Source organism: Melanotaenia boesemani, chromosome 23 (assembly GCF_017639745.1).
Source record: "Melanotaenia boesemani isolate fMelBoe1 chromosome 23, fMelBoe1.pri, whole genome shotgun sequence".
Taxonomy (NCBI): domain Eukaryota; kingdom Metazoa; phylum Chordata; class Actinopteri; order Atheriniformes; family Melanotaeniidae; genus Melanotaenia; species Melanotaenia boesemani.
In genome coordinates, this window is record NC_055704.1 from 23,026,607 (window position 1) to 23,040,954 (window position 14,348).

Consider the following 14,348-nt stretch of genomic DNA (forward strand, 5'->3'; position numbering starts at 1 on the left):
GATCCGTGTGTGCGCACAATGATTCGTTTAAATAACAAAATATTTCATTCAGTTGAGTGTCCAGTCCCTGCTGCAGGACTGAAATGGAGGTTAATGCAGGTACAAACCAGCTGAATGTGTCAGTCTGTCTCTGTGTTTCACAGATCTGCAGCAAATATGTTTAGCCACATATTAATGAAAGCACAAAGTGAATAACCTTCTCCCTCTCCCTGTCTTTTCCTGATTTCTCCTCCTTCTTCTTCCCCATGTTGTCCTCATTTCCTCCATCTGTATTCAGGAGAAGAACAAGGACAAAGACAAACGATTCCGCCCTCTTTATGACATCCCCTACATGTTCGAGGCCCGTGAGTTCCTGAGGAAGAAACTCATCGGTAAAAAGGTAAAGGCCGTCAACAATATCTCTTTCCACTGTCTGAATCGACCCAGGTTCTTTGAATTATGTTCTGGATAGAAATACCTCAATAGGCTATGGAAGTGCTCCCCACACTTCTCCCTTCACTGTTAGCCAAATGCATTTCTGAGCTGGGTATCTACTTCCTTTCTGTCTCAGTGTGAATACCAAGCACTTTTGGTAATGCCCTGGAGCTTGCTGTTGGCCCGGACGCACCCTTTAAACAAGCAGTGTTGATTTCCCCCTCTTGTGTCTATTGATCCACTGGATCAGTACACTTGGGTTGGCGGGGGCCTTTGATTTACTCACATCTGACCCAGCGGAGGCCAGCACTGAGCTAAACAACTGTCCAGATGCTCCTTGGGGACTTCAGCATTGCATTTGTGTTGAATTTGTATAGATCAGCTAATGACTGGAAGTTCACTGTATTTGTCTTAGATAACTCAAATTAGGTTGAAAAACTTTTAATTACAACTGTTGAAATTGATTGAGTTATTTGCCATTAATGGCAGCACATATTAGGTAAAGTTTAGGTCATGGGGCCCTTCTGGATATGGGCATTTAATGTTTGCGATGTTTTCAGCTAAAGTACAGAGGGGATTTTGTTTCTTCCAGCAGTGGCAACATCATGGACTCCACTGCCTCGGCTAAATTATAGTTTGTTTTTGCCAAATCGGTTGCACCTTGAACATGCAGGGGGTCCACATTTAAATGAGACCATGATGGAATAGGTTGCAGAAATGTTCCTGAAAATCTAGTTGCAATTGCAGGACTGAAACTAGTACATTCAGGATCACAATGAACAAAAACAGAAAAAAAATAATCGTATCAAACCAAATGCACAGCGTACACCCTTACAGTAGGTAGGTGCAGCGAACATTTCTTTCACGTTCTTTCATAATTATAAAGCTTAGTTTGGAAGGAGAGAGAAAAAAGAAGCCTGTTAAACACAAAAACATGCACCCACTCAAAGCCAAAAGCCAGGAGAGTTCCTTCTGGCGTTCTGGATGGGAGTAAGATTCATATCTCTGCCTCTCATCAGAGTCATTTTAATCATCCTCATTAATGTTTTTTTAATGGCATAAAATTCAGCCTTAAGCTGGCTTTCGACAAGTGAAGCGGGAATAATGATTCTGCTGTATTTTTGTGTTTGTGTTTTGAAATGAGCTCATGCGTAATGGGAATATGGGAGATTGGCCTCGCTTAGGTGGGAAAAGATGCACCAGTTGTTTGAAAGGCCATGTGTGGGTACAGCAAAATGACACAAATGAGTGTAAAACTTGTTAGTGGCATCTTAAGCGCATATGGAAACATAATGGCGTGCGTTTGCATGGTATGGAACCGTGTAATGAACTCTCCCGAAGCTGTGCTCACTAGATTTTTTTGTGTATGGCCAAAGATATGCAGCTCATAGCAGGTTACAAATGACTCCACATTATTCTTCATATTTTAAGTATTCTCATTACAAATATGCACATACTATTTGATGTCACAATTTCTTCTTTAGACTTGAGTGTTGTTGCAGAAGTTGTCTAAAGTGTACCTGTGCCTTACTAATTCTGAAGTAAATTATGTTTATCAAATGGGAAAGTATTCCCAGTTGTGCAAACATCAAGAGGAGTTAGTTGACTGCATGTTTTTACTCAATTGAGTCAATGGGCTTGTTGACCTGGTTTTAGTAGAATGAATAATCCAGTCACAGTTTGGACAGTTTGAAATGGAGATGAAGCTGTATCTTATGACTCGCTCAGATGTGAATCACTCCAGCTGCAGTCGGAGGTTTCTGTCATCGGGGTCAGCGTGTGGTGCTGATTCAAAAGCAACTTTGACTGCTTCGTCATTGTTTTTAATATGCGAACAACAAGCCACAAACGCATTTCATAACCAGGTGAAATTATGTACTTAATCATGCTTCATTGTTATCCAGACTTTTTTCTTTTCTTTTGTCCTTGCCAAGTCACATTTCACTCTTTGTTTCTGTCGCTGAGTCACTATCCCAATCCTCCCCTTGGCTCGACCATTTTGGGATAGCTTTTGGGAATTTTCAAAGGTAAAGTGCCTCTTATTGGATAGCCCTCAAATCCTTGGTTAAAGGACTAGATGACCACTGCTGTCTGATCCTGAAAAGAAAAGGGACATTTTACCTTTGGAGTAATTCAAAGGTAGGGTCCTGTAGTTTCGGAGATTTGGGATTGGATCTCGGTTTAACATATAGCAACATTTTAAACTTTTTTTTTACAAACCAATTCCCTCCCCAAAAATTGGATGCTGTGTAAAAAGTAAATAAAAACAGAAAGCGGTGATTTGCAAATCTCAAACAAATGTGTTATGTCCAAAAGAGCATAAACGGCATATCAGATATTCAAATTGAGATATTTTACAATTTCATGGAAAAAATGAGCTCATGTTGAATTTGATGGCAGCAACACATCTGCAAGAAGTTGGAACGGAGTGATGTTTAGCATCGTGTAGCATCCCCTCTTCTTTCAACACCTGTCTGTAAAAGTCTGAGACCATTTGCTGGAGTTTTAGGAGAGGAATGTTGTCCCATTCTGCTCTGATGCAGGATTCAAGCTGCTCCACAGTCCTGGACCTTGGTTGCTGGATTTCTGCTTCCATGATGGTCCAGATGTTGTGTATTGGTGAAAGGTCTGGACTGCAGGCAGGCCAGTTCAGCAGCCGGACTCTTCTCCTGTGAAGCCATGCTGCTGTGATAGATGCAGGATGTGGTTAAGCATCGTCTTGCTGAAATCTGTAAGGTCTTCCCTGAAAGAGACGTTGTCTGGATGGGAGCAGATGTTGCTCTAAAACCTCCATGTACTTTTCAGCATTGATGGAGCTTCACAGATGTGGAAGCTGCCCACGCCATAGGCACTAATGCAGCCCCATCCCATCAGAGATGCAGCTTTTCACCTGTCCACTGATAACAAGCTGGATGCTCCCTCTCCTCTTTAGTCTGCAGGACACGCTGTCCATGCTTTCCAGAAAGAATTTTAAGTTTTGATCCATCTGACCACACAACAGGTTCCTCTTTGCTTCAGAGCATTTTAACTGTGCTTTGGTCCAGAGAAGATGGCGCTGGTTCTGGATCCTGTTTATATCTGGCTTCTTCTTCGCACGATGGAGCTTTAACCTGCATTTGTGGATTTCAGGGTGAACTGTGTTCACAGACGGTCCTGAGCCCATGCAGTGATTGCCAGTAGAAAATCATGTCTGATTTTGATGCAGTGCTGCCTGAGGACCCCAAGATCACAGCAATTTGACCTTCAGCCTTGCCCTGTTTTGACAGATTCCTCTTGATTCCTATAAATCTTTTAATATTCTGTACTGTAGATGGTGGGATCTTCAAAATCTTTGCAGTTTTGTTTCGAGGAACATTTTCCTGAAATTGTTCTGCAATTTCAGGAGACAGTGAACCTCTGCCCATCTTTCCATTTGAGAGACTCTGCATCTCTAAAATGCTCCTTCCATAATCAGACATGTTAGGGACCTTTTGCCAGTTAGTTGTCAAATTCTCTTCAAGGTTATTTTGATTTGCACCATTAACTTTCCCAGCTTTTTTGTTGTCCCTGTTCCAGCTTCTCATAGATGTTGGTGAATAGTAAAATGTCTCAGTTTCAACATCTGATATGTTGTTTATGTTGTATTATAATAAAATATAGGTTTATGAGATGTGAGAATCATTGCATGGCAGCAGTAGGACCCACCATAATCTCATGGCTCCCTCCAGTTTTTAATTGCAGTATAAATAGCCCACCTTTTTTTTCTTCAGTCTTCCTCCCTGTCAGGTTCGGCACCGACATATAAAGACTAAAGAAAATAAGATTACAATAAAAATAATAAAAATATCAAGGGCAGCCATGTATATAACATGTCTCCCTTGGTAGAGCAAATCTGTCAAGCAAAATATGGCACACAGACCACCGTTCTGTATGTTAGGATGCACAGGATGGACAGGACAGGGTAAAAAAAAAAGAAAAAACAAATAAAAAAATAAATAAAAAAACCCCAAAACACTATGATTATAATATTTCTTAGGAAGCACCTCATCTCTAGTGGGGAAAACATTAGTGTGGGCATGTATGCCATGTTTATACTTGTCACCTAACTGAAATCAGCTATTCATCTCACATTTTTTTGATCTGAAATTTATTCTGCAGTTTGACAACATTCCCCCTCTTAGACTCTTTATCCAAAGAGCCTGAAACCTTTGCACAGTGCTGTGCACATATATAATATATAGTATATACTGGTATATTAATCTGCATTTGATTAATATTAATCTTGCTTTTCCCAGGTGTGTGCTTATAGACTCTTTGAAGTGAGTTAGGTGGAAATGGAGAGCCCCTGTCCATTTTCCAGCAGCACAGCTTCCTCCCTCCTCACCCTGCAAAATCAATAACGGTTACTTTGCTCCCTTTTCTTTATTGTTGCCAAGATACAAGGCCTAAGCTCTGAGTTAAACCTTCTGTCACCATGTTTCATTTTTGAAAATAATTACAGAAGCTTTAAAAAAATAAAAAGTCACCGCTTTTGCTACCTTGGCAACCAGAAAGATGTAGTTTGGATAAAATGCTAACAAGCTCTCGATGGGCAAATTTTTGAGAGTTCAGTGCTTAACCTGTCAGGATGTTAAGATGATAAATACTACCCTGGCCTTGTGTTAAATCGGATTCATGTCTACGGTCTAGCATATAGATGCATGTTACACACCAGCAAGGAAAGAAGTTAAGTTGACCCACTTACTGGACTGCTCTGTGGAGACAGATTTGGAGCAGTAAGCATTTGTAGAACAGTTTATTTAGTTATTTCTGCTTGAAAGCACTCTTCTCATATTCTTTTTCCTCCAAGACAAACTCAAAGATTTTTACCTCAGTAGCTTGGGCATTTGAACTTGACCCAGTAAATTTAAAAAGAAAATGCCATTTTTATTTTTAGCTTTCCCTGAAAAGAATAGAAAACTTAAGTAAATTTCAGAGTGTGTAACTGCAAATTTAACATCAAATTACAAAAGCTGTTCCAAGCTATAAAATCATCAAGCTCAATCTGGCCCTGAGTAAAGCTAATCATCCTGTGTGGTAACAAGGTTGACCCTTCAGGCTTTCCACTCGAGGGTGTTCTCTTCTGAAGCTCAGAAGCTGCCTAAGAGAGCAATACATGGATGAACTGGAAAACAAGCAGATTTTTCCCCAACTACACCTTCTAGGACGTGACTGAGCATTAACCACCAGCCTCAGTGTGATAAAGCTCAAAGCTCTAATGCCACCGCCTGGGTTTAGGAGAATAAATCTATATTAAATGCTTTTCTTTTTTTTTTTTTTCTATTAAACCCCTATTTCTCATCTCTGTAAGGAGAGCATGGAGCTTTTGATCTTTTATACAGCATATCTAATATCCATATTCAAAAGGCTGCTTCTTTTTTTTCTCTTTCCTGGGATGTGGAGTCTCTATTTGATAACTCTCTCAGGCAGAAAGGATCTTGTTCTCTACCTGGTCTCATCTTTGAAAGAAGACTTCACAGCAACTCCAGTAACTATATCTTGGAGCAGTTTCATGACGACAGAATTCTTGAGTTTATTTTTTTAAATGTTTTATGACGAGAAATGCAAAACAAATATGTAATAGTTTTAGCTCATTAGAATAGTTAGTTTTTTTTTTTTTGCTGTTTAGTTGAAGATGTCACTGTTTTGGAAAAACTTATTCCACCTTACATTCAGAAACCCCTTCTGAGTTATCCCTTTACAAAAAGGCTAAAAATGCACCGAGGCATTTCCCTTTTCCTCCTTTCTCACTGTCACTCTCTGTCTGTCTGTCTCATACATCCCCACCCCTATTGAAATGGCAGAGCTTGCATGGTGACATAATCCCAAAAGCTTGATTTGGCTAACTTTATAAGTAGTACTTCTTGTGCGCCTGGGTCTCAGCTTCAGCAGAAAAAAAAAGTCGAATGAAAATGTTGCATTAAGCCACTTATCAGGGTTGAGCACATTCGGATAATCCTGCATGCTCAAAGTGGCTCCTGTTATGCAGCTGCTTGTGTAGCACCGTTAGCAACAGAGTTTTTCCCTCTTATTGGCGTGCGTTTGAGTGAGCCAACATCTCGTGCACAGTTAAGTGTGTGTTTGCGAGGGTTAGAGCTGATTTTTGGGGAGGAAAGCTTTGAGGTGCGTGTTCAAGCAGATGCAAAGCAGGTAAATCTGAGCGTCTTTAGGTCCCGCAGCTGGAAATTTAGACGGGGCTTCCTCTTCGTGCTCGTTTACTTCCCTTTAGGTCTGTCAATGTTTCATCCTTTATTACTTTATTTTTTGTTTTTTCATGAAACACACAAGGCTTCTTCACCAGCTGTGTTCATGGCTGCATGTGCAGTTTTTGGTTCTTGCACAGCTGAACTGTTGCCATATAATTAACGCCAGCAACCCTACAATATTAAACAAAATGACCAATTTTTCCCTTTTTTTTTATTTCTCACCAGATCATGCAAAAAATACTGCTAAAAGGAAAGCAGCTGCAGGAGCTTGGTTTGATAGAAGGTGCAAGAGACAGTTGCTTATTTTAGTTCCAGCAAACATTAACCTCCTACACTATTTCAAGTAAGCAGCCCTTTAGTCTGTTCATGTCTGGAAAGCCACTCAAGCTAAGCCAATGCAAGGCTGTAATTACTGTTAATCACAACATGGAACATGCTCCCTTTTCTTATCATATATTGGCAAGTTATGGAGATATTATTTCAGAAATCCTTTGTGTTCTGCTGCACAGGCAAACACAGATGCATTTATATATTCATACAGAACATCAACAGAAAGGATACGTCCACTGAAAATGCTCTTTATTACTCATGCAAGCATGAAACAGAAACTATTCCTTTGGCACAGCAAACCAAATTTTCTCATGCTGCTTGTCGCCTCAGCAGAACAAACACATTAAATCTCACATTTCTCCTGCTGTTCTTATCACTCTCCCACTTTCTGATCCATCCATTGCCTCTGTTTCGCTCTTCTCTAGGGGGTTTCTTATAGATGGATTTTGCCTTATCAGGAGATATCTTAGATGGCCTGGAACTCCTCCTAATCCAACACTGTTGGTCAGAGTTTCGAATCTGTCATCACCTCACCTAATGGTGTTTAAATCCTCTTCTCAGATCTCCTGGTTTTGTATTTGCTCTTTCATTTCCTTGTTTCATTTAATCTCATTTCAGTCTTGCTATCTTGCTTGAATTCCTTGTCTTGGTCTTCATGTCAGTTCTCTTCAGTCTTCCATGTCTACATGTGGGAATATAGGACACGTTGTAACAATTTTAAAGTTGACATTTTTTTCTTATGGGAGGTTTAATAAAGATTACCGGCTGTCATTAAGTTATCAAAGCCTGCTGATACTTATTTCACTTCATCTCTACTTCATTTGGTGACATTTTGTCTCACACTTTAATATTTTGTTTGTCTCAGCTTTGATTTTGGGTACAGATTCGCTGCGGCATCGTTTTCATAAAAGTTTCTTTCCATTCAGAGTTGCATTGATTTCTCACCACAGTCTTGTAGTGATGATGGGAGAGTCTTCTCCAGCACATCCCAAATAATCTCAATGGGGTTAAGGTCTGGACTGTCTCATGCTCCCAGAACCGTGGACTAACCTGGTCATTCAGTGTATTTGGCTAAATCCAGGTGGTGACTTTTTTTTTCTTATTTTTTTCTGGACAGGCACTGTATTGTCTTATTTTATCTGACTGATCATCTAACATCTCCTCAGGTGCCTTTCATTAGCCTTACTTGTACCTCCTTGGATTGTAATTGACCAGTACTGAGTACATCCCATACACTTTAATGTACTTTGAGGAGGCAAACAAATAGGATTTCTCTAGTCAGCTTGGATTTGGGAAACACTGCAGTGCCTTCCCTCGTGTCTCTTTCACATTCTTGCTGGAAGGAGCAAAGATGCTAAAAAGAGACATGAGTGAGGTGAATTGCAGATGCACGTTAGCTTAATGAAAAGCACCCCTGGCGTCCTTAAAATTTCCCCCTTTAAGATTTGCAGACACCAGGCAACATAGTACAACTTTCTGCTTTGACAGAGGCTCCACTCTTCCTCACGTCTTCCTCATGTCCATCTAGCGACAAGCCGCTGTTCTTTCATGTCTCTACTTTTTTTTTTTTTACTATACTATTTATTTATTTACTTCCTTCCTCCCATCGCACTTGTCTGACACGGTCGACATAAAGCTCTTAAACTGTCGATTGTTTGCACCGGTATGGCAGCTCCCCCCTGCTGTAAGCGCTGTCTGCCTGTGTCTGGCCCCACAAAACAGGCTTTCCCTGTCACACGCCCGTGGATATATGCACACGCGCACAGCTGAGTGACAAAATTGTATCTTCGGGGTGGGTGGATTGCAGTCTATCCCCAGGGAGCCGTGTTGAGAACAAACTGTGTAGGGTCATTTGGGTTCTGTCACTGCTCTTTGTGTGTGCGTGTGTTGTCGCAAACACCCACAGTGTGTTAATACGGTTCCTCTGGGGAGTTTTGCACTGCCGCCTGATGTGATTCACACTGACTGGGGGTGACCTTGAGAAGTGGGACAAATAAAGGAACCCATACAGACGGAGACAGAATGCTCCTACACTAATTATTACCGTAACTGGTGCTGCCTTCACTCAGTCCTGCTACTCTTGCTGTTTCTTTTCCTTTTTTGACCCATGACTTATGTTCCCCCTCAGGTCAATGTGACAGTGGACTACATCAGAGCAGCTACCGGTCCAGGAGAGGGAACGCCTGCCTTCCCAGAACGCACCTGTGCTACAGTCACAATTGGTGGAATGTAAGTAATAATAACTTTGGATGGTCATGATTGTAGATTTTCTAGGTACGATTATTGTGAGTAAAATCATCACGATATTATGATTATTACCATTATTATGCATTAATATAAATATGTGAAGCCAAATTAACGCTCCTAATGTCTGTTTTTCCCTAAGAACTTGAATTAAAGACAACTGCACTTATTAATTTTTTTGTCTGAAACATTTTGCCTCTCATCCACAAAGCTTCTTCTCTTATGGGAGGACTTATAAGCTGTACTTTGAACATTCACAGTTGAGGGTTGTTAAAGTCACACGGGTGTTGTTGACACACATGACCATCGGGTAGGTCAGGGATCCTCTATCCTGGTCCTCGAGGGCTGGTGTCCTGCAGGATTTAGAAGTTTCCCTGCTGCAACACAATAAAGTAACCAAGAAGTCTTATTCGAACCAGTTCCCCTCTGCTCTGTAAATAATAAATAATACATATTAACTCTGAACTTCTGAGAAAATACAGACTTAGAAGAATTTTTTTCTGTTAACTACATTACAAAAATAAATATGCTCCACTATTTATTTTTAACCTGAATAAGTGAATTTTCAAACTTGGGGGAGAATTAAAACAAACAAAAACATCCAGCTGGGTTTTGACTGATAGCTGCCTTTTAGCAGAATAACGTTAAAATAATGTTAAATACTATTTCTTCTACTGCCCATTTTTTGCACTGACCAAAAGGCAGCATGAGTCAGTCGTGTTTGAACAATTAAACAATCCATCAAAGAATTGAGTAATTATAATATAATAATCTTTAATGTTCCAGCATGGAAGAGGACATCCATGATTAGGTATGATAATGGTCTTGCAACTATTGTTAGAAAAACCTAGAACTGAAAAAAACAAGACTGGAGACGACATGAACATGGATATTTTGTCGTAAATATTGAACATGTTTAATATTTCCGAATGACCCCTCTTTCAGAGCAGATTGTCGGGACAAATTTGCTGTTAACACACCTCAGACCACATGATGATTTTATAGGATGATCTTATATGACTCAAGATAATCAGGCGTTTGCCATCCTTGGTCGTTCAGGGCAAAACAGCCTGATAATCTTTGTGTGTACCAGGCTTTAGTGATTAATTGTGTGATGTATGAAATGGGTCATCCTGCAGCATCCTGTAAATATAATGCTGGAAAACTTACTAAAAAGGAAGGATGAAGTGGTTCTTGGTGGTTCACTGCTGTGACAAGGCGCCTACATGCCTAAATTCAGCTGCTCTTGTGGAGATGATGTCAAATTCAGATTTTGAATATGACATATGTACTTACTTTGTTGTTTATTGGGTTAATGTGTTAAAAATTAGGATGCTAATTTCAAAGCATTATCTCTTCATTAATGGGTTTATTTTGACAGCCGTGGTAAAAATTTCTAATTTATTTGATAAATGTAGGCAACCCCCTTCTACTCTGTTTTAGGTAAATTTACTCTGATACAGTAACACATTCTGACTCTGACACCCTTGTAGTAATCTCACGTCCCTGCTTTCTTTTGAAACCAAGATTATACATGTAGCCCTTGTAGTTGTGAAGATGTACTTAATTTATTTTGGGTATGTGGTTACAGACAGGAAAAAATGGTCCTTGTCAAGTAGAGGTTAATCACCGATTCTAAGCTGAAACTAGAAGCATCATCCGAGTCTTGCCTTTCAGTTTGAGTATTACAAACAGTGTTAAAGATGTCAAAGAACAAGACTTAATTCTATTTGATTTGAGACAACTGAATAATTTTTAAATGCTTCGAGTTTGCAATCTCGTCAATCACCTTAACCCGAAAGTGCTTCTTGGTTTTTATAAAAGGTTACCTAAGTGCAAGCAATTATTTTCCATCCACAAACGCGGCTTTGAAGGAATCTGGTTTATCAGTTTGAGGCATTTTTCTACACGACATGACAGATGTAAATGCTATTCAGAGGTTCAAATTTAATCAAAACCAAAAAAAAACAAAAAACAGGAAAGCGGCTTTAATGCCACATCACATAAAACGAGGCCTCAGAAGTCTGTCTTCGTTCAGAAACAGCTGAAAGCTGCACTTATCTTCTGGTTTTCTCTGTCTGTATCACTTGAGTCACAAAGCAGCATCACATGCTCACATGGAGACACAGATTCCTTTTTATCATCAAACCAGCTGTCTCATATCTGATAGTACTTGTCTGCTCAGAGGTCAGGATCTGGTCTTGTAAACATCCAATTACAACCATGCATTAACCGAGTACACCAGCCACTCTGTGGCAGATAACAGTTGGTGTAGACCACATGGATGCTGAAGACGGGGTTGAAGCAGACAGCAGGATGACTTTGTCTCCTGCTGGGATGGTAGTCATCATTTCCTCGCTGTGGTCGGAGACTTGACATTCGGCGGCTTACTTACTGGGGGGGGTCGCTACTTATAAAACGGTCACACACACCGTACACTTGCGGTATTTTTATGTGATTCCAGACTGTCTGGATTAAAACAATAAGGCCTGTGTGGTGGCACTAAAATCTTGTTTTTTGGTAATTTTTGCATAAGTTTAAGAAACTGCATTCCATGTATTTGATTTTAGTTCTTCCATTTATCATCCACAAACACAGACTAAGTAAAGAGTCACACCAGGACTGTGGAGATTAATTTAAAAAATACTGGTGTTAGTGTGGATCAGCATGACTAAGGTTCTGATGGGATTTGCTGTTTAACTTCCAAAAAAACTGAATGGACATCCCTCTGTGAATCTGACATTACAGCAACATTTATTAGTTCTTACCTTGTTTGTTGATATTACAACAATGAGTCATACATATTTTGTGGATGGTTATGAAAAAACCGCACACATAAGAAATAAAGATACTGGCAGAAATAATGGAGAAACAGCAGACTTTGAAGATCATTGCTGTGAGATGTTTCTCATTTAATATGCATTTATTTGATGAAATGAATCCATTTCACTCTGCTTTTGAAAGAAGATGAATAAATAGGAGCTGCATCTTTAGCTTCCTCAGGATCTGGCTGGCAGTGACTGCTGGAAGTGGTCAGCAGAGCTAAAGAGACAGTTCATGAAAGGCTGGCAACCAAAATTTCATCATTTGTTAACATATTTTAAAGAGAAGCATAATGAAAATGAAGCTTCTGCAAGTAGATGTTGAAATGAACACGGAGCGAGAAATAAGTTTGATTAAATCACATGAGTTGTATTGGGAATTAAAAGTATGAAAATGTAAGTGGTGAAACTGACAAAACTACTTAAACTGGCCTGATGTTTGTGGTGGTACATCTAGATTGTCATTCTCTTAGAGGATCTGTGCTATGAAGAGGAGCTGCTGCAGCTTTAAAAAAAAAATGCTGGTCATGCATTTTGCTACACCCATAAACATAATTTAAACCTGCATCCTTGAGGTTGAGGTTTAAATTAAACCTCAATTTCATCCTGAAGTAGCTCTAATTTTTCGTTTGCGAAATCACTTTGGTTTATTCAGAACTCTGCTAAGTCTGAGACTAATTACAGCATGACTGGGAGAGACTGATAGTCTGCATTAAACCACCATTTGGATCTAGTTCTAACCTTGATCTGTCTGGGAAATTGCCCCTATGTGTTGTACAAAAAAACTTTATAAAAACTAGCTTTGTTTGGGGACAGAACCACAATTAATAAAGATAAATAATCATCATCTTTATTTGTCAGACTCAAGGTCCATAAAAAGAAACATCAAAAGAAACACAACAACAACAGTTATAAAAGACACTTATACCAGTGTTTCCACAGAGAAGACTGGTAACGAACTGTACTAAAACTAGGATTCACCAGCATCAGGACAAGGCTGGTTTCTGAGTTATTCAAGGGACCGATAAATCTATACATCAAATTTCTCATTAGTGCCTAAAAGGTACTGACACGAGCGTGAGAGAACAAAAAACTGGGACTGCTGGACCTGGGCTTCTTCAGTAGAGCCCTTAATGCATCATTGTAAGCAACCTTAAGCTTCTGTAGACTAGCTCTCTTATGTTTACACCACAATGGAGCAGTGTACAGAGGTGTCCAGTAATTTCTGAAGAGTTGGATTTTTACATTGTCTGAACACATGTGAAATTTCCGAGCCAAAATAATAGCTTGGGCATACAGAGTGCGACACTGTCGATATATATCATCATCATCATCACCACAGAGCTGATCTGTGATGAAGTGACCCAGATATTTAACTTTAGAACAGACACTTAACTTTTGTTCAGACAAATAGAAGTCAGGGAAACACAGTTCTTTGTCCCCTTTGGTCCGACAAATTAGTACAACACTCTTTTTTTGCGTTATATTTCACATCATACTTTAGTCCATAGTCAGAACAAACCTTCAGCAGCTGCTGAAAACCAGCACTGCTCGGGGAAAGAATGGCCAAATCATCAGCGTACATGAAATGATTCACCAGACTCTTACCAATCACACATCCTGTTCTGCAGTTGTTTAGTTGATTGGACAACTCATCCATGTACAGGTTAAACAGGGCAGGGGATAGTAGCCCCCCCCCTGCTAAAGATGCAGCATATATATATAAATCTGATGCATCAGGTCTGAGTTCATCAGAGATAAAGTTGTCTCAGCAAAGCTCTTTATTTAATTAGCCATGTCTTTATTTTCTGTAAGGGAGGTGTTAAAATAACCTTTGTTTTTCTGCCCCTCCCTCTTTCCTTTTTGTCAGCAACATAGCAGAAGCTCTGGTCAGTAAAGGCCTCGCCACAGTCATCAGATACAGACAGGATGATGACCAGCGCTCCTCCCATTACGATGAGCTGCTCGCTGCAGAGGCACGGTGAGGAAGAAGAAGCACTTTATGCTCTTGTCACTTACACAAACTTGCACAACTGCACCCTTGACACAGTCCGTCTCCTAATAGACTATTTATTCTCATGAAAGCAATTAAAAAACAAAAAAGAGAAGCAAAGCATATGACCCATGCATAGCCGCACGCGACACTAATCCTTTTAATAAACTTGACTCATTTGTCTGAAAAGTGGTGAAAATCAAATGACCTTGAGGCTTTTTTTTTCTTCTTCATCACACAGGTGAACTAACTCGCTTGTTATTTTTCAGAATTTATTTGAGCAGCACTGCCATCATTAGTCACAGCCTATTGCAGCCATTG

General features: G+C 39.8%; 1 protein-coding gene across 1 annotated transcript in view; it reads left to right on the top strand.

The window, feature by feature from the left end:
- The window catches only part of snd1 (staphylococcal nuclease and tudor domain containing 1), a 187,277-nt gene that overhangs the window by 33,203 nt on the left and 139,726 nt on the right, over positions 1-14,348 (top strand). The window contains exons 11-13 of the mRNA XM_041978025.1: positions 278-379; positions 9,097-9,197; positions 13,905-14,015. Coding sequence (XP_041833959.1) covers positions 278-379; positions 9,097-9,197; positions 13,905-14,015 — 314 coding nt within the window. The remainder of the gene's footprint in view (positions 1-277; positions 380-9,096; positions 9,198-13,904; positions 14,016-14,348) is intronic.